A 24,580-nucleotide genomic window follows, 5' to 3' on the forward strand; every position below is an offset into this window, starting at 1 on the left:
TAGACAGTTGGTATGAAACCAATTGCTCAGTAAGTGTCTTTGAGAGGAAGAGAGAAAGTGGACAAAATTTGTCAGAAGAATGAAAGGAAATAGTTTTAGAGCAAGAGAAAAGTTTAGTGCAGGAAAAATATTTTTAAACTGAGGGAAAGGAACCACTAGAGAAAGAATCTGAGAGAGTAGGAGAAAGGAAGGAGTTGTTCAAAGAATGGATGTGTGCTTGACATAATTCTGAATAGCCTTAACTTGCTCCCTAAAATAGAAACAAAGTTTTTTGCTGTATGATATTGCCATTGGGAAGAGTTCTAATTATTAGAAATTAAAAACATTTTCTAACTTAATAAACAACATTTCCTATGTTTTTATATATAGGATTAAAATAGCAAAGTCCAAATAGCAAAGTTACAGTAAAAAGAGAGGGACTACTCTGATAAAGGTAGTTCAGGCAGATATGCTTTATTGCTTTCTACATTTTATTATGTTTATTCAAGGCATGAGCTATGTACTGCAAAACCAAAACCTAGAACAATAACCAAGTATTGCACCTGAAATGGTAGCAAAGCAAAATGGCAGCATGGTTAAGACGTCATTGAAAATGACTCACAACATTTTATCCTTTTCATACCACCTTTTACCACACAGAGTTTCAGATGAGATAATGCAATGAATAAAATTGTTTTACCCCCAGAGAGAGCATTAAAAAATGTTCAACTGTCTACTGGAGTAATAATGGAGACTTTTTAAATTATAAGAAGGCAGCTTGATCTTTTGGCTCTCTGTCATGAAATGTGAGTAATGAGACTTATTCACAAATTCTAAGAATGAAATGATAAAATAAACTTCTTAAATATAGTTAAAAATACTCTAAGACTTCAATGCCTTAACCACCCTTGAAAATTTTCCTGGAAATGCATCCTCTTAAATTCTTAAAGATAGATACCCACTCTAATGTTCTTTGCCCTCCTGAAAAGTAAATTCTTATTTTACACCTACTGCCAGGGAGTGAATAAAGTTTACAATGTCTGAAGAAACAATTTTGTTTTAAATAAATCCCAACAGAATATTAATGAACACATTAAAAGTGACGACCTTCCTGCATTTTTAAAATATTTTATGATTAATTTAATCATTAAATAGAATATTTTATATGCAATAAAAGAATAATTTGCAACAATAGTATTCAATACTGAAATGTTTTAACAAACAGTGCCTAAATATTAATTTTAGGAACTTTTGCAAAGATTAATATTTATCCAAAATTAGATTCTCAAAAGTCTATTTAAGCTGTTATAAATATTGGTTAAAAGACCATGGTTGAGAAGTCACATTATTTAATCCACTGAAGGTGGCAGCTGTGAATTACACAAATTTGTAGTTATGGACTTTTGATCATTTATTACTCGTTTACCAGTATGTAATGGCTTTGAATAGTCCACTGTGTAAGCATATATTTAATAATTTCAAGGACTGTATTTTATTATTTGGTAGACTTTATACCAAAGCATGATGAAAAAGCTGTTTTCTTAGTACTATTCTGGGGCCATTGCAGGTATTCACAAGTGAGTCTAAAACATATTATTTACTAGTGTGAGATTTGAGAATTTGTATGTTTCCAAAGTATGCATTGCTGCCCCAGTAAAAACTCTATGGAGGTTTTTTTCAGATGTATTTTTCTAGGGAAAAAAATCTTATTCCTATATTTTTCAACCTTACCTTTACCTTTGACCTTGCCCTAGACTGTCTTCTTGAAAAAAATATAGTCTTGACAGCAGCAATTACTTAATTGCCACCTCATTTCCTGTTTTTCCTGTAACTCTGATCTCAGAAAGATGTCTCCACCTGTACCACTGGCATCCTATTTCTTAGTTCACAGTTAGCTTCCACCTTCTAAAGTCTAGACTTTCAAGCACCTCATAGCACTGAACTAATTACCACTATACTGTCTATCACCATATAATATATCGCTTCAATTTCTGAGTTTGTTTTACAAGACTAAATATTCTTTTCTCACAATTTGCCATTCTTCCTGTCTCACTCTTTTATTGTTTTAACAGAGCCTGCATTCTCTAATTCATATTGTAAAAATTGTCCCAACTTACTATTAACTCATTTACCTTAGTAACTGGGATTTGTGCATAAATGAAAAAAAATGGCTTTAGCAATTTGTAAGTACACATAACGCTACAGAAGTTTAGAGCTGGACATAACCTTGCAGGTCATCTATTGAGACTCTCATTATTATTACTGAGACATCTCTTAGTGGAACGCTAAGGCAAGAAAACTCAAGTGACCTTGATCCTACTGATGATGAATGACAACACTAGGACTAAAGTTTAGGTCTTCTTAGTACTTCATTGTGTCTGCTGTGATTATTTATTATCACATAATAAATATGTGCAAGTGGCATAGGATGTCACTAGAGAAGGAGATTTGGACCAGACTAAAAAAATGTCTTGCATATGCATTATTTTCATATACTACATGTTATGTGGCCTAAGATACATTTGATTGCTAAATACCCTGTATGTGTGTGCTTATATATATAAATAGGGAGAGTGTGCAAAACTTACACACATATAGCAGTAATAGTACAAATTAGTATAGAATCTCGAAATAAATTGCATTGGCATTAGCAGTACCATCTAACTTACGTTTCATTAATTTTTCTGTTAATTTTAATAGGTAACCATACATAATTAACTGATAATCAAATTTTACATTTACATCTTGACAAAGTAATGTTGCTAAGCAGAAAACATAAACACACTGGTTTAAATTTGTGTTGCTGCCTCGCATAAAACGATATAAAACATTTACTAAAGGCAATGGAAAATCATGATTGCTGTGCTCAAGTAAAAGTTTTGGAATTTAAGAAGCACTTAGTTGGTGCATTAGGCCATTTAGGATGTTTCAGCGTCTCAATTGACTGTAATTCCAATCTGCTCAAGTGCCCTGTTAATGACCTTCCATCTCCAAGTAAGCAGAGGAATTCAATGTTTATACTTAAAAAAAAAAGAAATCTCTACCACAAACAGATTGAAGGACAGGTTCTTTTCATTCTATCTTCACTATGACAGGAGAGAGTAAATTGTTACCACTACATCAATTGAGAGAAGCTTACCTTTAGTGGCTCTTAATGAAAGCCCTCATTGACAAAACAAAATCAACACACCCAGGTATAAGGAAGCCACTTGAGTGTTTTCTATTTCTTATTGTCTAACAGTGAGTAATTATATTTGTAAGGTCTAAACAAGCAATGAAATTTACCCACACTTACACTTTAAATTTGGTGACATGTAGCAAACAGATAGGTCTCTAGGCTTCCTGTAGAAATGTCACTCCAACATATAAATATATTCAGATTTCCATGCAGAGACAAAAAGTCCTAGTACTGGGGATGCTGCTACAAAGAAGTTTCTTGTTCGATCCCATGCCTAAAATAATTTTGGAACCTAAAATACACCAATATCTAGATGAATTGGTACCAAATTAAGAAAGCAGACAAACTTGTCTTATCTTTTTTTTTTTTTTTTTGAGGAGTCTCGCTCTTTTCACCCAGGCTGGAGTGCAGTGGCGCGATCTCGGCTCACTGCAGGCTCCGCCCCCCGGGGTTCGCGCCATTCTCCTGCCTCAGCCTCCCGAGTAGCTGGGACTACAGGCGCCCGCCACCTCGCCTGGCTAATTTTTTGTATTTTTAGTAGAGACGGGGTTTCACCGTGTTAGCCAGGATGGTCTTGATCTCCTGACCTCGTGATCCACCCGCCTCGGCCTCCGAAAGTGCTGGGATTACAGGCGTGAGCCACTGCATTTTATCTTATCTGAAAGTAGAGAAAAGAGGCAGCAGCTAACCATTGAAACTTAATGTAAAAGGCCACTGTGTCTCAGAGGTACCTTGAGATGTTGAATTTAGTATATAAACTATTAACAACAAACAGGAGGCACCTGATATCATCTTTCTTTGTAAGCATAAAAAAGGCATTTTGTGGCCAGGCATGGTGGCTCACGCCTGTAATCCCAGCACTTTGGGAGACCAAGGTGGGTGGATCACGTCAGGAGATTGAGACCAGCCTGGCCAACATGGTGAAACCCCATCTCTACTAAAAATACAAAGATTTGCAGGGTGTGGTGGTGGGCGCCTGTAATCCCAGCTACTTGGGAGTCTGAGACAGGAGAATCGCTTGAACTGGGTAGGTGGAAGTTTCAGTAAGCCGAGATTACGCCATTGCACTCCAGCCTGGGTGACAGGAGCAAAACTCCATCTCAAAAAAAAAAAAAAAGGCATTTTGTATCTCCTATCTCCTAATATTTTTATTCTCAGATAATTTTTTGTTTCCAGCAGTGTGCAATATGATCCTTCTAACCTACAGAAAGTGTATTCCATCTTATTTTGTACAATGTAATTTTTATATTCAGAATATAAATATATTGAAGCAAAATATTAGAATAATGACATTAATGTCTTGAACTATTTTAAAAAATCAAAGAAAATATATAAAATTATATATTATTTCAGTTACAGTATTTTCCATGGATTTAAACTGACATAATGCAATTTTGTTATAGTATCAATAAATACTCCTTTGAGCAGAACTCAGATTTATTGTGATAGCAGCCATTCTCCCTGTATTTTAAAATAAATAAATAAATAAACCTGAATGGCAAAAATACAAGGATTCCTTTAGGAATCCTCTCAAATCAGAAGAGATTAACTAAGTCAGACAGGTATTTTCACTGACTGAATTGTGTGTTTTCCTCTACACTACAAAGAAAAGTACATTTTTTAAAATGCAAGACAATGAAAAAGATTGTCACAAGAAAGTTTTACACAAATTAATGCTAGCCATATGGACAAAATACAGTTTTTCAAGGCATCATGTCAAACAGCTGCCAAATTTTCACCTGATGAGGTGAGAGGAAGATCTGTGTTGCTGGAGATGGGGGATGAAGGATTGGGTAGGGAGGACACGCTGGGGAGAACGAGAAAAAGGAGCAGGTGGCATAGGATGTCACTAGGGAAGTAGGTTTGGACCAGACTGAAAAAAAATGTCTACATGATGTGAAGTTTCTGAGGCTTAGATTTTATCTTGTAAGTCACAGGGAGCCAGTGGTGGTTTTTCAAGCTGGAGAGTAATTCTTGGCTTTGATTCTTCAGTGTCTCATATTCCACCGGTGAATAGTAAGTGTCATGAAGAGAATGTCTCTATAATTTACAGGGTTTAATGAATATTTTAGAAGTGGATATTCTAATGGTTGTTGGAAGGATTTAAGTAGAACTGGAAGTAATCAAGGAAAGCAAAGGAAGGATATCTTAGTAGGAAAAGTGACTTGTGCAAAATCTGATAAAAGTAGACACATATGCATTTCAGCAGTAAGAATCAGAGGTGGGCTTGAGCACTCAGTAGTACTCTGAAACAGTGTTTAAGAGCACAAGCTTTGGAGTCATCTACTTGAGTTCAGATTTCAGCCCCAACACGTGCTCTAGTTGAATAAACTTGAGCAAAATGTCACAATTACTTTGGCTGCTTTATGGGAATGAAAACGAAAGAGACAACGAGGAAAAGGGCAAGAAGAGAGTGGAAAAGAAAGGAAGGGTAGGAAGGGAAGGAGAAGGGAGGGGAGGCAAAGGTACAAACTTACCCACAGATGTGGAGTAACTGAAGGACTCAAATGGTATGTTTTGCAACAATGGGCAGGAAGCTGGCAACTCTCATGGATTTGTAGTAAAAATAATATGTCATTAATTTTAACCAATTGCCTTCTGTTCTACAATTATATTATTTCTAATTTTCATTTTTCTGACTGTATATAAAATTACATCTATATATCACACATTTTACCCTAAAATACTAATAAATATGGAATTACTGCTTTATAAATACTGTACCATTTAAAACTTTTGATACATATTACCAAATTTAAATTTCAGAAAATTGTTGACAAGTTACTCTTCCATCAATATATGAGTGACCAATTTCTTACACTCTTCACAATACTCTGTATTACAACTTTCTTTCACATATTGTCTTTGACAACTTGATAGGTGTAAATGGCATGGTTTTTTTCTTATTTACATTTTTTGGATTATTCGTGATTTGACTATTTTATGCTTATTAGTTATTTACCCTTTTTATTTTGTGCATCTCCTGTGTGCCTCCTGACATTTTTATTGGAGTATATGTTAATTTTATTAATATTTTATTAAGTATATAAAGGGAAAATATCAAAGGGTGGAAGACCTATTTTTAGAAAACATCCACAGTCCTGAGTACACAATAAATCAGGACTGAAAGAGGTAAATGAGGAATGAAGACAGCATTGCAATTTTTTTTTTTTTTTTTTTTTTTTTTTGTATTTTTAGCAGAGACGGGATTTCACCGTGTTAGCCAGGATGGTCTCAATCTCCTGACCATGTGATCCGCCTGCCTTGGCCTCTCAAAGTGCTGAGATTATAGGCGTGAGCCATCACGCACGGCCCTATGCATCATTTCTATATTTATGTATTTTCTTGTCTTCTCTCTCTTTTCTTCTCCCTTTATCTTTTTCTCACATCTTTGTTTCACTTTTTTAAAAATTCCAACTTTCATTTTAGATTCAGGGGGTACATGTGCAGGTTTGTTACATGGGTATATTGCATGATGCTGAGGTTTGGGGTACAACTGATCCTGTCACCCAAGTAGTGAGCATAGTGCCCAATAGGTAGCTTTTCAACCCTTGCCACCTCCCTCCCTGCCCCAGCAGTCCCCAGTGCCTGTTGTTTTCTATGTCCATGTGTACTCAAGGTTTAGCTTCCACTTATAAATCTCACATCTTCTTTTTTAATGCCCATACTAAAAGAGTTATAGGTATCTCATGTACACACAAGCACAAAAAAAAAATCATGCTTTTCACAATATACAGAAACACCTTTAAAAGGTTTTAAATCTATCAGTGGTAATTGTTTCTGACAATGAAACTGTAGACTTTTTCTAGCTATAGCTCCCATCCTGCAGGTCCACTGATCCTTAGAAAAGAGAATGCAAGAGAAAGGATTCTCTCATCCATGTATTCCCTTCTTGGTCACATATGTCAGAAATATTCATATCTCAAATGGCAAACATGCTGTTCTCACCACTTGAATATTTTCTTATTCCTTATTTCCTCATTCCACTCTTCTGTATAATTGGCATTATACAGAAGAAAAAGTATGTGCCCAAGCTCCATCCAAATCCTGTTTTGCTGCTTAATAGTGCTGTGACCCTGGAGAAGTTAACTGAACTCTCTTGGCCTCAATTTTTTTATCTATAAAGTGGATTTTTTAAAAAGCTGCCTTACATTTCATTTGGAGGAAATATGAATTGCTTAACAACTGTCAGCTCCCTACCGCCTACAAATCTAGGAATTATCTATTATAGCCGAAAATTCAAATAGCATGAGCCTAAATATGGAAGTATACCAAATTGTATCATAATGCAAAGATAATTTTGAATCAGTCTAATTGCTTAGGATTGTGATATATTCCTTCCATATTTTAGTTTGTAATGTACATTCCTCTTCAATTCTTAATAGTTTTTATTTTTATTGTTTTAATTACAGTGTCTCACTCTGTCACCCAGGCTGGAGTGCAGTGGCGTGATCATGGCTCACTCCAGCCTTGACCGCCTGGGTTCAAGAGATCTTCCCACCTCAGCCTCCTGAATAGCTGGGGCTACAGGTACATGCCACCATGCCTGGCTATATTTTTTTTTAATTTTTTGTAGAGATGGAGTCTCACTATGTTGCCTAGGCTGGTCTTGAATGCCTGGCCTCAAGTGATCTTCCCACCTCAGCTTCCCAAAGTGTTGAGATTACAGGTGCGAGGCACCACGCCTGGCCTCTTAATAGTTTTAAAATAATTTTCAAATGTCTCTTATTGTCATACTCTATCATACTTATGTATATGAAGTTTTTGAAGAGTATTTTGCTCTTCAAGCAGAAATCTCTGATATTTGAGCTTGAAAAAGTTAGTAAAATCTGTCAACTATGCTGTCAGTAGCAAGATTTATATCTACTTATACAATACTCCCATGCCATGAAAAAGAAGCTTTAGTCTTTCAAACTACAGTACTATGTCAATAAAAAATAATATTGATGATGAACATGGATAAGTTAATTCACTCATAATTTACTTAGGTCATATAACTAATTACAGATTATAGATAACTTCAGGTAAACTGATCATGAAACCAAGTCAAATGGGTGGTCTACAGAGTAATCTCACAGTTCAAATCTGTATGCTGTCCTAAGAGCCTGAAGCTAAACAGAAGCAATATTGGTTCATTGTATATAGATATAGAGTCTCTTCTCTTGGCTTAATTTTGCTCTTTTCTATGATTACCTTTTATAAGGCAGATAGAGAGATTAGGGTGAGAAGGGATGGTTGGGGCTTGACAACATAGTAAAATGGAATTCAAATTTGTTCTTCAAAACATACTGTCACCTTCAGTTTGAAAGTAAGGCAGAGAGTTAGAAGTCCAAGGTAACCCTGAAGTCGTGTTCAGAAAGAACCACATGGAAGAAAGTTTCCTTATACACTTAAGATGGATTAGAGTCTTACCCAAGCAAAAGTAACAAAGGAGGCATAATGACAATAAGTCTCAAAACTGCGAACTGCATTTTTCTGATCTTTGCGAGGATATCAAGAGACGTTGTTTTGTGCTGTGTGAAATCAGCTCAAGGGCAGGGCTGAATATAAGCTCATAGTTCGCACTCATTTATCTCCTTCTCATGAATGTATGTTATTTTATAAAAGGAAAATTGAATATATCTTTTTTGGTATATTTTATTAACATTGTATAAAGTGACAAAAGTTAGGTTTATTTTGTTTTAACTTTGATCATCTTTGAGGTAGGGTCTTAATTACTTTTCATTCACCAAAGTAACATTTTTTTCTACTCTATTTTTTATTTTTATTTTAACTTTTATTTTAGGTTCAGGGGTACATGTGCAGGTTTATTATATAGGTGAACTCATGTAACAGGGGTTTGCTGTACAGATTATTTCATCACCCAGGTACTAAGCCCTAGTGCCCAATAGTTATTCCTGCTGCCTTCATCCTCCCACTCTCCACCCTCTGGTAGGACCCTGTGTCTGCTGTTCCCCTCTTTCTGTCCATGAATTCTCATCATTTAGCTCCCACTTATAAGTGAGAACATATAGTATTTGGTTTTTGGTTTTTGGTTTTTGAGTTAGTTTGCTAAGGATAATGACCTCCAGCTCCATCCATGTTCCCACAAAAGACATAATCTCATTCTTTTTTATGGCTGAATAGTATTCCATGGTGTATTTATACTACATTATTTTAATCCAGTCTCTCATGGATGGGCATTTAGGTAGATTACATTTCTATTCTATTGTGAATATGTTCTTTTCTATTGTGAACCGTGCTACAATGAACATACACGTGCATGTGTCTTTATGGTAGAATGATTTACATTCCTTTGGATATATACCCAGTAATGAGATTGGTGGATTGAATGGCAGTTCTGTTTTTAGCTCTTTGAGGAATCACCACACTGCTTTCCACAATGGTTGAACTAACCAAAAATGGTTGAACTGAGCCAACAACAGTGAATAAGCATTCCCTTTTCTCTGCAACTTTGCCAGCATCTGTTATAGTTTGACTTTGTAATAGCCATTCTGACTGGTGTGAGATGGTATCTCATTGTGGTTTTGATTTGCATTTCTCTAATCATCAGTGATGTTCAGCTCTTTTTAATAGGATGGTTGGCTGCATGTATGTCTTCTTTTGAAAAGTATTCGTTCATGTTCTTTGCCTACTTTTTAATGGGGTTGTTTGCTTTTTTCCTGTAAATTTTTTAAGTTTCTTATAGATGCTGGATAGTAGAACTTTGTCAGATGCATAGTTTGCAAATATAATATTTTCTCCCATTCTGTAGGTTGTCTGTTTACTCTGTTGATAGTTTCTTTTGCAGTGCAGAGCTCTTTAGATTAATTACATCTCATTTGTCAATTTTTGCTTTTGTTGCGATTGCTTTTGGCATCCTTATCATGAAATATTTGCCCATACTTATGTACAGAATGTTAGTGCCTAGGTTGTCTTCTAGGATTTTTATAGATTTTGGTTATATTTTAATTTTTTTTTTAATTTTTTTTATTATTATACTTTAGGTTTTAGGGTACATGTGCACAATGTGTAGGTTTGTTACATATGTATCCATGTGCCATGTTGTTTTGCTGCACCCATTAACCCGTCATTTAGCATTAGGTATATCTCCTAATGCTGTCCCTCCCCCCTCCCCCCACCCCACAACAGTCCCCGGTGTGTGATGTTCCCCTTCCTGTGTCCATGAGTTCTCATTGTTCAATTCCCACCTATGAGTGAGAACATGTGGTGTTTGGTTTTTTGTCCTTGCGATAGTTTACCGAGATGCACAAAGTGGACCTAATAGACATCTACAGAACTCTCCACCCCAAATCAACAGAATATACATTTTTTCCAGCACCACTCCACACCTATTCCAAAATTGACCACATAGTTGGAAGTAAAGCTCTCCTCAGCAAGTGTAAAAGAACAGAAATTATAACAAACTGTCTCTCAGACCACAGTGCCATCAAACTAGAACTCAGGATTAAGAAACTCACTCAAAACCGCTCAACTACATGGAAACTGAACAACCTGCTCCCGAATGATTACTGGGTAAATAATGAAATGAAGGCAGAAATAAAGATGTTCTTTGAAACCAACGAGAACAAAGACACAACATACCAGAATCGCTGGGACACATTCAAAGCAGAGTGTAGAGGGAAATTTATAGCACTAAACGGCCACAAGAGAAAGCAGGAAAGATCCAAAATTGACACCCTAACATCACAATTAAAAGAACTAGAAAAGCAAGAGCAAACACATTCAAAAGCTAGCAGGAGGCTAGAAATAACTAAAACCAGAGCAGAACTGAAGGAAATAGAGACACAAAAAACCCTTCAAAAAATTAATGAATCCAGGAGCTGGTTTTTTGAAAAGATCAACAAAATTGATAGACCGCTATCAAGACTAATAAAGAAGAAAAGAGAGAAGAATCAAATAGATGCAATAAAAAATGAAAAAGGGGATATCACCACCGATCCCACAGAAATACAATCTACCATCAGAGAATACTAAAAACAACTCTATGCAAATAAACTAGAAAATCTAGAAGAAATGGATAAATTCCTCGACAAATACACCCTCCCAAGACTAAACCAGGAAGAACTTGAATCTCTGAATAGACCAATAACAGGTTCTGAAATTGTGGCAATAATCAATAGCTTACCAACCAAAAAGAGTCCAGGACCTGATGGATTCACAGCCGAATTCTACCAGAGGTACAAGGAGGAACTGGTACCATTCCTTCTGAAACTATTCCAATCGATAGAAAAAGAGGGAATCCTCCCTAACACATTTTATGAAGCCAGCATCGTCCTGATACCAAAGCCTGGCAGAGACATAACCAAAAAAGAGAATTTCAGACCAATATCCTTGATGAACATTGATGCAAAAATCCTCAATAAAATACTGGCAAACCGAATCCAGCAGCACATCAAAAAGCTTATACACCATGATCAAGTGGGCTTCATCCCTGGGATGTAAGGCTGGTTCAACATATGCAAATCAATAAATGTAATCCAGCATATAAACAGAACCAAAGACAAAAACCACATGATTATCTCAATAGATGCAGAAAAGGCCTCTGACAAAATTCAACAACACTTCATGCTAAAAACTCTCAATAAATTAGGTATTGATGGGACGTATCTCAAAATAATAAGAGCTATCTATTGGTGTTTTAGACATGAAGTCCTTGCCCACGCCTATGTCCTGAATGGTATTGCCTAGGTTTTCTTGTAGGATTTTAATGGTTTTAGGTCTAACATATAAGTCTTTAATCCATCTTGAATTAATTTTTGTATAAGGTGTAAGGAAGGGATCCAGTTGCAGCTTTCTACATATGGCTAGCCAGTTTTCCCAGCACCATTTATTAAATAGGGAATCCTTTCCCCATTTCTTGTTTTTGTCAGGTTTGTCAAAGATCAGATAGTTGTAGCTATGCGGCATCATTTCTGAGGGCTCTGTTCTGTTCCATTGATCTATGTCTCTGTTGTGGTACCAGTACCATGCTGTTTTGGTTACTGTAGCCTTGTAGTATAGTTTAAAGTCAGGTAGCGTGATGCCTCCAGCTTTGTTCTTTTGGCTTAGGATTGACTTGGCGATGCGGGCTCTTTTTTGGTTCCATATGAACTTTAAAGTAGTTTTTTCCAATTCTGTGAAGAAAGTCATTGGTAGCTTGATGGGGATGGCATTGAATCTATAAATTACCTTGGGCAGTATGGCCATTTTCACGATATTGATTCTTCCAACCCATGAGCATGGAATGTTCTTCCATTTGTTTGTATCCTCTTTTATTTCATTGAGCAGTGGTTTGTAGTTCTCCTTGAAGAGGTCCTTCACATCCCTTGTAAGTTGGATTCCTAGGTATTTTATTCTCTTTGAAACAATTGTGAATGGGAGTTCACTCATGATTTGGCTCTCTGTTTGTCTGTGATTGGTGTACAAGAATGCTTGTGATTTTTGCAGATTGATTTTGTATCCTGAGACTTCGCTGAAGTTGCTAATCAGCTTAAGGAGATTTTGGGCTGAGACGATGGGGTTTTCTAGATATACAATCATGTCATCTGCAAACAGGGACAATTTGACTTCCTCTTTTCCTAATTGAATACCCTTTATTTCCTTCTCCTGCCTGATTGCTCTGGCCAGAACTTCCAGCACTATGTTGAATAGGAGCGGTGAGAGAGGGCATCCCTGTCTTGTGCCAGTTTTCACAGGGAATGCTTCCAGTTTTTGCCCATTCAGTATGATATTGGCTGTGGGTTTGTCATAGATAGCTCTTATTATTTTGAGATACGTCCCACCAATACCTAATTTATTGAGAGTTTTTAGCATGAAGTGTTGTTGAATTTTGTCAGAGGCCTTTTCTGCATCTATTGAGATAATCATGTGGTTTTAGTCTTTGGTTCTGTTTATATGCTGGATTATGTTTATTGATTTGCGTATGTTGAACCAGCCTTACATCCCAGGGATGAAGCCCACTTGATCATGGTAGATAAGCTTTTTGATGTGCTGCTGGATTCAGTTTGCCAGTATTTTATTGAGGATTTTTGTATCAATGTTCATCAGGGATACTGGTCTAAAATTCTCTTTTTTTGTGTCTCTGCCAGGCTTTGGTATCAGGATGATGGTGGCCTCATAAAATGAGTTAGGGAGGATTCCCTCTTTGAGAAATGCAAATCAAAACCACAATGAGATACCATCTCACACCAGTTAAAATGGTGATCATTAAAAAGTCATGAACAACAGGTGCTGGAGAGGATGTGGAGAAATAGGAACACTTTTACACTGTTGGTGGGAATGTAAACTAGTTCAACCATTGTGGAAGTCAGTGTGGCGATTCCTCAGGGATCTAGAACTAGCAATACCATTTGATCTAGCCATCCCATTACTGGGTATATACCCAAAGGATTGTAAAACATGCTGCTATAAAGACACATGCACATATATGTTTATTGCGGCACTATTCACAATAGCAAAGACTTGGAACCAACCCAAATGTCCAACAATGATAGACTGGATTAAGAAAATGTGGCACATATACACTATGGAATACTATGCAGCCATAAAAAATGATGAGTTCATGTCTTTTGTAGGGACATGGATGATGCTGGAAACCATCATTCTCAGCAAACTATCACAAGGACCAAAAACCAAACACTGCATGTTCTCACTCATAGGTAATAATTGAACAATGAGAACACATGGACACAGGAAGGGGAACATCACACTAAGGGGACTGTTGTGGGGTGGGGGTAGGGGGGAGGAATAGCATTAGGAGATTCACCTAATGCTAAATGACGAGTTAATGGGTGCATGACACCAACATGGCACATGTATACATATGTAACAAACCTGCACATTGTGCACATGTACCCTAAAACTTAAAGTATAATAAAAAATAAATAAATAAATAAATAAATAAATAAGAACAAAAAAACTAACTCTTGGGAAAGTTAATGAATTAATACATGTGTGTAAAACTCAAGCTCATTAAGATCACGCTGGAAAAGTTTAAAGATAAGTAAAGGTTGCCACATGTGATTTTACAGAATGGTTGAAAAATTATGTGCTAACTCATCCCCCGAAATTCATAAATTCTTTTTTCATGTCTAAAAATTAGTATGCAGTGGCAGGAGTTTTATTGTTTTGTGGTAAATATGCTTATTTTCATAAATTTTGATTTAATTTCTCATGACAGACACCAATCATTTTTTCATTTGGTAGCATGAAAACATAATTATTCAATTAAAGCAGATTTATTTTTGTTCTTTTTTTCTGTTACTAATTATTTCAGTTTATAAAGATGTATTGCACGTCAATATACATATTAGTTTCTAATTTCTGTTACAATATCTTATTCATAAAATAGAATTAGTTGTAAAAGTAGTACTGAATAGTGGTTTGGCATAGACAGCAAGTAGTACTGAATAGTGGTTTGGTATAGACAGCAGAACCAGCCTGGTGGGTTTCAAATCCCATATCCACCATTACTTGCACTCCAAAATTAAGCAAGTAACTTCTTGCTTCAGTTTTCTCATCTGTAAGATGTGGCTAATATTACTAACTACTCAAAGGCTTGTTTTTAAAGATTAAAGAGTCACTATCTAGTAAACGTATTTATAACAGTGTCTGAACTATAGTAACTGTTATATGAGTAAAGTTGAAAATGAGCTGTAAGTCATATATATTAGCATATCTACTATTCCTTAAATTGATGGTTCCTGTTCCTCTCTTAGATCACTGCCTTCTCTATTTTACTAATTCTTACCTCTCTCCTATTTCTGAATATCTTCTACCACTACTTTACTACTTTAGTAAACTAAATCCCAAAGTAATTTTGTTAATTTGCCCTAAATGTTGGAATTCTAATCTAACATCAGATTTTTGGAAATCTTCATACCTCACTCCATTTTTTAAATGACTCAAAATAAAAAGTATCACTTTAGTCATTGTACAAATATCCTATTTAGAATGATTATAAAACATCTTTCTTCCTTGAACTTGTAAAAAAAACATTCTCTAGATAAAAGAATTATCCATTAAAGAGATACAGGTTTAGCAAATAAAAATATAAGACATTCTATTAAATTCCAGTATGAGATAAACAATATTTTTTTCATATAAGTATAACCCATGCAATATACTTTGGCTGAAAAATAGCTGTTATTTATCTGAGATTCTAATTTAACTGTACATATGTCTTCAATCTCACAAACTTAAATAGAGCTGGAAAAAATCTGTTAAAAACTTTTAAAATTAATTATATTGTATAAGCGCATACATTTCTAATGGAATTACATTAAGCAGATACAGTTTTTGTCTAATTTCAATTCTTGCATGAATAGCATCTGAATTTTGCTTTATCATTGATGTAAGAGTAATTAGTTTCACCTTTTGTTTATAAAAAGTTCATAATTTCAAAAATATTTCTGTATTATGTATATAGCAGCATGAAATTATACCACCTACTGTCTTTTTTTAAATAATGGAAACTTAAAACCCAACCAAAAAAATCACACCTTGCAAAAATGAGTCTTGAGGCTAGAATTCTACTTTTTCTGTGTTAAAATACTTTGGTGAAAATGAAAAGAGATATTGTATAAATAGCACTTTGTCTCAGAGGTGAATTTTGCTATAGCAGGTATATAATACCATTAATCACTTCAATGGTGTTATAACACAGGCTTTCCAAGTCAACTTCCTTGATTTAAGTAATATCATTTAAAAGGCTACTTGACTATCAACTAGCTCTTGCCAAACATTATTTTGATTAGCAAAATTGGAGAATAATTCGCAGGACTTTCACAGATGGCTATTCACATTCTAAGTGCGTATTAGTGCTTCCTATTTTCATCTAGTCTCTGACTTGGAGAAAATTTAATAGAAATTTTTCTAAATCTAAGCAAAAAGTTTGATATTTGCATGTCTCTGGTTACCCAATAGTGGAAAGATCATCTATATCATATTCTCCTAGAGAGAATCAGAGCAGCAATAGCCCTATAAATGATAGGATTATGGGACACCAGCAAGTCCCCATCAGCTCTGATAGAGCTGTTCCATCTCCCCCTCCACGTTAACACCTTTCCACCCTAACTTCAAATAGTGGCATCACTCCTGAAGACAGACAGCAAATGTATCTGTATTGTCTCTAAATTTCACTGTTAAGGCATAACCACATAACAGTAATGGGAGCTACAGCCTTCAGCTTTCTTATTAATTCACACAGTAACCTAGTATATTATATTATTATACTACTTATAAGGGTGAGCCAAAAATGTCTATGGATGAAAGAAAGAAAAGCATTCCAATAAAGAGTTTGGAGCTCCTGTGAGGAAAGGGGGAGGAAAAGAAAGGCTTCAATAGATCTCTGAAGTGTGGTGTCATGATCTCGTGGGGTCAGCAGAAACCAGTGCAGAAGACTGGAATTAGCTGGCTCCCCGCACATCAGAACTCTTAGTTAATCTAAGGGCCTGTCTTACTCTTTTCAACTCCATCCTGTCATTTTTCCGTGGCCCTTCTGACCTTGATCGTCACCTTACTACTACCTCAACTATATTTGCTATATAAAGAGAAAGTGAGAATAGAACCATGCTAAAATAATTCCTTACTGAGACCGCTAAGATCACAGAGCTAATAAGTCAGAGTTGAAATTTAAATTTAGGTCTGTATGATCCAAAGCAAGTACGCTTTCTATTACACCCCACTGCTGAGAGCGAAGACAAAGAATGTGAAACAGCGTGGAAGGACTGAATTCTGATACACAGGATGTCTCTAGTATATTAATTGAAATGCATTCATTCCACTAACATTTATCAAGCTCTTAGCTGGCCTTGAATTAAGTTAGTGTTAGCCGACATTCTTGAGAAAATCTATACACATTAATTATAGTGGGGCAATACTTCTAAAGTTGCATATCGATGTTCTTTTCTACATGGGTCCTTCTCTTTATACTACTTTATACTACATTTCACGGTCTTTTTACCTCTATTCGCTCTCCTCAATATAACCTTCACCAATTTTGTGAAAAACAATATATATATATATACACACATATGTATATAATATATAATGTGTGTGTATATATACACATATACATATACACATATACATATACACTAGTTCTATAATGAAAGCTATATGCTGTTCTTGTTTTCATCTTTCTTAGAATCATTCTAGATAAAACTATTTTCAACATGCATTTGAATTATTACCAAAAATGTAGTAATATTTCAGTGTCCTCTGTTTTATTCATAAAGAGCTTTAAATTCCGCTTGTAAGAATCACACTCTTGCTGGGCATAGTGGCTCACGCATATAATCCCAGCACTTTCGGTGGCCGAGGCAGGTGGATCACCTGAGGTTGGGAGTTCAAGACCAGCCTGACCAACATGGAGAAACCCCATCTCTACTAAAAATACAAAATTAGCCTAGCTTGGTGGTGCATGCCTGTAATCCTAGTTACTTGGCAGGCTGAGGCAGGAGAATCGCTTGAACCCAGGAGGCGGAGGCTGCAATGAGCCGAGATTGTGCCATTGCACTCCAGCCTGGACAACAAGAGCAAAACTGTCTCAAAATAAATAAATAAATAAAAGAATACCAGTCTTAAATATAGGTCTATCTTATCCTCTGAACAGAACTAGACTCTCCCTAAAATACCAACATCCAGGCCAGGCGCGGTGGCTCACGCCTGTAATCCCAGCACTTTGGGAGGCCAAGGTTGGCGAATCATGAAGCCAAGAGATAGAGACCATCCTGGCCAACACGGTGAAACCCCGCCTGTACTAAAAATACAAAAATTTAGCCGGTCATGGTGGCAGGCGCCTGTAGTCCCAGCTACTCGGGAGGCTGAGCCAGGAGAATTGCTTGAACCCGGGAGGCGAAGTTTGCAGTAAGCCGAGATCATGCCACTGCACTCCAGCCTGGGTGACACAGTGAGACTCCATCTCAAAACAAACAAACAACAACAACAAAAACCCCAACATCCTAATTTGGAGTGCCTCAGTCATTCCAGGTGTTTCTTCAAATTTTTAGGCAACAAGTAACTTTTACTACTTTGCAATCTGATAATGTTAAATGTATCTCTTTCTTTTCATGCTTATATGTTGACTTGGAAACCTTTAATTTTCCGTTTCTTTTTCTCAGTTACACTATATGTGCTTGATCTTCTAGTCTACTTTGTCTAGAACAATCAATTATATACTCTTGAATGTGACTATCTCAGTGGCTACACAGTATATAAACCTCAACCATGTTTTCATTTCTATCTTGAGTCTACTCTCTGATCTCTTTTTTTCTCTTTAGTTCCCTCTTCTAGAGATGTTTTTTTGGAAAGAAATGTTTCAAAGGCTACCTGTGATTGCTCTTTTGAATTTCATTGTAAGTTAATAAGGATTTATGATAGCCTCCAGCTTAAGACTACTTTTCTCAATAGAAACAGAATCCTTGGCTTATTAGCGTTCCTACCCCATTTAGTTAGCATTGGCAAATGATTTGCTTCAGTATAATAAAGCCGAATATTTTGTATTTTTATTCATATATAAGAACTGAATATTCAGTTCTGAAGGATTTGACACATTACCATATGCCTTTTTTTCCAGAAGTCATATTATTTGTCTGTTGTGTAGTTGCTATCTAGCCTTAGAGTTAAATGTACAGCATAAGTTAACAAACTCACCAAAGTTTCCGTTTTTCAAAAAATAGCTTTATTAACATAAAATTCACTGGCTAAAATTCACCCATTTGAAGTAATGCATATGTTAATTTACTCACTGTAGCCATTCCACAATGTATACATATTTCAAAACATCATGTACATGAAAAAAATATATACAATTTTATGTGTCAATTTTTAAAAGTATTCATATATTCACAGATGTTGTAACCATTACCACAATCAATTTTAGAGCATTGTATCACCTCAAAAAGAAATTCTATACCCTTTAGCTATTATCTCCTCATGCCCTCATCATTCAACCCCCATTCTCAGCCGTAAGCAACTATTAATCGACACTCTGTCTCTAGAGACTTCCTTTCTAGACTTTGATATGAATGGAATAATGTACTATGTGGACTTCAGTGACAGGCATCTTTCACTTAAGGCAATATCTTCAGCGTTCATCTAAATTGGCAGATATATCACTACTTCATTTCTTTCTATGCTCCCCTTCCAAAAATGCATTGTCTTGATATGGCACTTTGTTTATCCATCCTTCTGTTGATGGATATTTAGATTGTTTTCACCTTTTGGCTATTATGAATCATTATTCAATGGTTACTATAAATATTCATGCATAAGTTTTAATATGGACATGTTTCCATTTCTTTTGCATATATACCTAGGAGTGGAATTGTTGGGTCATGTGATAACTGTGTTTGTTTGAAGAATTGCCAAACTGTTTTTCAAAGAGATTGCACCATTTAACATTCTTACCAGCATCATATAAGGTTTCTGACTCACTGACACTAGTTATTATCCTACTTTTTGATTCTAGACATCCTAGTGTATCTGAAGTGGCATCTCACTGTGGTTTTGATTTGCTTTCCTTTGCTAACTAACAATGTGGAGCATTCCTCATGTGCTTCTTGTTAATTTGCATATCTTCCTTGGAAAAGTGTCTACTGAGATCTTTTGCCTATTTTTTATTTGAGTTTTTATCTTTTATTATTGAGCTATAAGTTTTTATATATTCCAAATGTAAGTAATTTAACAAAGATATGTTTTACAAATATTTCTCCCATTCTGTGGCTTTTTTTCATTTTCTTGATGTCCTTTGAAACACAGAAGTATTTAATTTGGATGAAGTTTAATTTGTCTCTATTTGTTTGTTTGCTCTAATTTTGATGAAGCTTATCTTTTGTTTATTTGTTTGTTTGCTCATCCTTTTTCGGTGTCATACTTAAGGACACTTGGCCAAATCCAAAGTATGGAAGATTTACTCTCGTGTTTCCTCCTAAAAATTTAATACTTTAAACTCTTACATTCAAGTTTTTGATCCATTTTTATTTCATTTTTGCTTCTGATCTTAAGAGTCTAATTTCATTCTTTTGTATACAGATATCCACTTATTCCTACATTATTTGTTGGAAAGACTATTCTTTCCCCAATGAATGGTTTAACACATCAAAAATCAGTTGACCATAATTATGTGCATTTATTTCTGGACACTCAATTCTGTTGCACTGATTTCTGTACCTATCCTTGTACCAGTACTATATTTTCTTGATAACTGTTATTTGTAGTAAGTTTTAAAGTTAGGAAGTGTGAGTCCCCATACATTTTCCTTCTTTTCTTGGACTGTTTGGCTATCCTACATCTCTTGCAATTTTGAATGGATTTTAGAATAAGCTCATCAATTTCTACAAAGAAGTCAGCTAGGATTCTGACAGAGATTGCCTTGAATCTATAGATCACTTTGGGTAATACTGCCTTCCTAAAAGTTTAAGTCTTCTGATCTATGATCTGTGCCTTAATGTCTTTGTCAACTATAATTCCTTAGGAGATTATTTTTTATTTGTAGTGCAAATATACCTGCCAGGCCACCTGTATTAGTTCGTTTTCATGCTGCTGATAAAGACATACCTGAGAAGAAAAAGAGGTTTAATTGGACTTGCAGTTCCACCTGGCTGGGGAGGCCTCAGAAACATGGCGTGAGGTGAAAGGCACTTACTTGGCAGCGGCAAGAGAAAATGAGGAAGATGCAAAAGCAGAATCCCCTGATAAAATCATCAGATCTCATAAGACTTATTCATACCACAAGAACAGTATGGGGAAAACCACCCCCATGATTCAATTATCTCCCCCTCCCCCATATGTTGGTCCCTCCCCCAACAGGTGGGAATTATGGGAGTACAATTCAAGATGAGATTTGGGTGGGGACACAGAGCCAAACCATATCACCATCTTATAAAAGTACAGAGTACTTCCTTCTAATGACATGCTTTTTCTCTTGTTGACAAATAAGAGGATTGATTTACAAACTTCCCTAGTTCATGTTGTAAAGAAAATAACTTCTGCACAGGAGCTACTTACAAAAATGCACTATATCCCCCTCCCCAAACCTTATCCAGAACAATTCTATATGCTAAAGGTGCTTTTAATATTGGATTATTAGTTTTCCATACGCATCAGCAACCAAAGCTAACAAGCATCTACCTGCTACCTCACATGGTTTCTGCATTTCAGTATTTTCTTGCCCACTTATGTGATGGTTACACATATTAAAGCTACCATACAAATTAGGTGAGGGTCATATTTGACAACTATTGTTCAGTTCGTGCTTCATAAGACTGACTGTTATGAAAACATTATATAGCTTTTGCACATTCCCAAACTCCATGAAGCTCTCATCCCTATGTAAATCTCCCATGTGTTCAATTTTGTATTGTGCAAAATTTAATAATTTGGTGTCATATGCCAATGCCTGCAGAAATAAAACTTGAAATTATGGTTTTCAAGTTCCCATTGTTTACCCATGACTTTAATATATAGTTGGGTTTCTCACTTGAATTGTAACTCTGAAAGGACTGTAGCATGCCCACTTTTTTAATCAACTTGACACATAAGGGTGAAATTTTATGTACTACTTTTGAGCCTTCCTAGATGGTCTGAAACACACTGGAGAGATCAGAAGGAAAATCATGATAGTTTTGCACAGTGTCCAAGATTGTATTGCAGTTAATGGCACTTGCAAAGTTGGTGGTCTGGTAATTAAGTAAGAATCAATCCACAGCTCATGTGTTTGCATACAGTGGTTCTAAATGAGAAATCCTAAGTGGTCACTTGAACTTTTATGGCAAGGAGTCAAATTCTTCTGTAAAATGTGCACAAGCAATTCTTGCTGCCTTCAGCAAGCATAAATCTTATACTGAGTGAAATATTCTCTCTTCCTCTCTGTGGAAATGCTACAAACAATAATTTCCCAACACACTATAATACATTTATGGAATAGAAAGGATAGATGTAAATAATGTTGAAGGCCAATTCTCATGTCACATGAAATGAATGTGTAAAAGAAACCAGGTGAAATCACTGATTTATCTTTCTGTTTTTGCAAGCTTATGTTTAAATTATTACATCTCAATTGCCTCAAATGTTTTCTTCTACTCTGACTTAAAAAGCAGTTCCAAATTCTATTTAATTTTAGCATTAAACAACTGTGTTGTTGCTGATAAAACATCAATGTAAACTGTGATTTTCCTACTACATTATCTAAGTAAATAAAAGTTACAAAATCCACTTATGTACAGAGAGTGGATAAACCCAGGCACATTCTGATCTAATCTACAGCTCTTTGCTCTTTTTAAATGTCTGTGACCAAGATTATTTTAACTTTAGATTACTTTTTTTTTTACTCTTCTGGCTATCCATGAATAACTACTTCAATGTGATAAGTAATTTAAACACAACTCTTTCAGACAGTGGTCCTGTACTTTTCATTATATATGCGGATCTTCCTATAGAAAGTAGTTCAGATTTCAATTCTAAATGGTGAATCAATGTACAGAAATTTAACTTTATTATTGACAAAGAGAAATGTAAATGAATGATTGAAATATGTTCAGCACTGAATGAAAATAAAACCCTATCTCCAAAGTTGGAATGCATATTTTAGTAAATTTATGTATTATTGCATGAAATAAGTAATCATACAAAATATTGAATGGTTTTATGATAATATGGACACTTAATCCATAGCATTAAAATCCACCCACTTCCCCGATTTATGGAATGAGTTAATGATAACCTCTAAATCATTGGATCATTGTCAGTAATAGAGAAGAATATTATACAAAAAGTATACTATATTTATTTGGAATATTATATCATGTGCTCTCATCTTTTTATTAGAAAAAATAATTCTATAATTTTAAAATATGATAATAAATCCTTATAGTACTAAACAAGCTGACACAGTTTGTTACACACGTACGAGAGCAATATGAAAATGTGTTTAAAAAAGTAAGTGTTGCACTAAAAAGTAATTTTTTAATTTTTATTTTATGTTCAGGGATACATGTGCAGGTTTGTTATATAGGTAAACTCATGTCATGGGGGTGTGTATACAGATTATTTTATCATCCATGGACTAAGCCTAGTACACAATAGTTATTTCTTCTGTTCCTCTCCCTTCTCCCATCCTCCACCCTCCAGCAGGCCCCAGTGTCTGCTGTTCCCCTCTTTGTGTCCATGTACACTCATCATTTAGTTCCCACTTATAAGTGAGAAAATGTGGTGGTTGGTTTCATATTCCTGTGTGAGTTTGCTAAGAATAATGGTCTCCAGCTCCATCCATGTCCCTGCAAAGGACATGATCTCATTCTTTTTATGGCTTCATAGTATTTCATGGTGTATACATAGTACATTTCCTTTATCTAGTCTACCATTGATGGGTATTTAGGTTGACTCCACGTCTTTGCTATTGTGAATAGTGCTACAGTGAACATACATGTGCATGTGTCTTTTTGACAGAATCATTTGTATTCCTTTGGGTATATATCCAGTAGTGAGATTGCTGGGTTGAATGGTAGTTTGGTTTTTAGCTCCTTGAAGAATCACCACACAGCTCTCTACAGTGGTTGAACTACTTTCCCCTCCCACCAGCAGTGTATAAGCGTTCTCTTTTCTCTGCATCCCCGTCAGCCTCAGCATCTGCTATTTTTTGACTTTGTAATAATAGCCATTCTGACTGGTGTGAGATGGTATCTCATTGTGGTTTTGATTTGCATTTCTCTAATGGTCAGTGATGCTGAGCTTTTTTTTCACATGCCTTTTGGCCACCTGTATGTATGTCTTTTCTTGAAAAATGTCTTAATGGGATTGTTTGTATATTTTAGGTAAATTTGTTTAAGTTCCTTATAGATGCTGGATAGTAGACCTTTGTCAGATCCATAGTTTGTCAATACTTTCTCCCATTCTATAGATTTACTGTTTACTCTGATGATAGTTTATTTTGCTGTGCAGAAGCGCTTTTGTGTAATTAGATCCCATTTGTCAATTTTTGCTTTTGTTTTCATTGCTTTTGGCGTCTTCATCATGAAATCTTTGTCCATTCCTATGTCCAGAATGGTATTGCCTAGGTTGTCTTCTTGGGTTTTTATAGTTTTTGGTTGTAACTTAAATCTTTAATCCATCTTGAGTTGACTTTTGTGTATGGTGTAAGGAAGGGGTCTAGTTTCCATCTTCTGCATATGGCTAGCCTGTTATCCAAGCACCATTTATCAAATAGAGAGTTCTTTCTCCATTGCTTGTTTTTGTCAGCTACATTGAAGACCAAATTGTTGTAGATGTGTGACCTTATTTCTGGGCTCTCTACTCTGGTCCATTGGTCTATGTGTCTGTATTTGTACCAGTACCATCAGTACCATGCTGTTTTGGTTATTATAGACCTACAGTATAGTTTGAGTCAGGTAGTGTGATGCCTCCTGCTTTGTTCTTCATGCTTAGGATTGCCTTAAATATTTG

At 35.5% G+C, this 24,580-nt stretch overlaps 1 protein-coding gene and 1 long non-coding RNA gene across 7 annotated transcripts in view; one reads left to right on the forward strand and one right to left on the reverse strand.

Moving 5' to 3' along the window:
* Positions 1-24,580, forward strand: part of LOC134731404 (uncharacterized) — a 61,803-nt gene that overhangs the window by 29,422 nt on the left and 7,801 nt on the right. For 5 of the 6 annotated variants that reach the window (XR_010113624.1, XR_010113625.1, XR_010113626.1 and 2 more), the window contains exon 4: positions 13,714-13,797. The exons of the other annotated variant lie outside the window; for it this stretch is intronic. Coding sequence is in view for 1 of the 5 variants with exons in the window: in XM_063609301.1 (XP_063465371.1) it covers positions 13,714-13,797 (84 nt within the window). In the remaining 4 variants the exon portion in view is untranslated. The remainder of the gene's footprint in view (positions 1-13,713; positions 13,798-24,580) is intronic. 6 annotated transcript variants of the gene reach the window in all.
* Positions 1-24,580, reverse strand: part of LOC134731405 (uncharacterized) — a 207,826-nt gene that overhangs the window by 25,768 nt on the left and 157,478 nt on the right. The gene's annotated exons all lie outside the window — the stretch shown is intronic.

Source organism: Symphalangus syndactylus, chromosome 9, assembly GCF_028878055.3.
Source record: "Symphalangus syndactylus isolate Jambi chromosome 9, NHGRI_mSymSyn1-v2.1_pri, whole genome shotgun sequence".
Lineage (NCBI taxonomy): Eukaryota > Metazoa > Chordata > Mammalia > Primates > Hylobatidae > Symphalangus > Symphalangus syndactylus.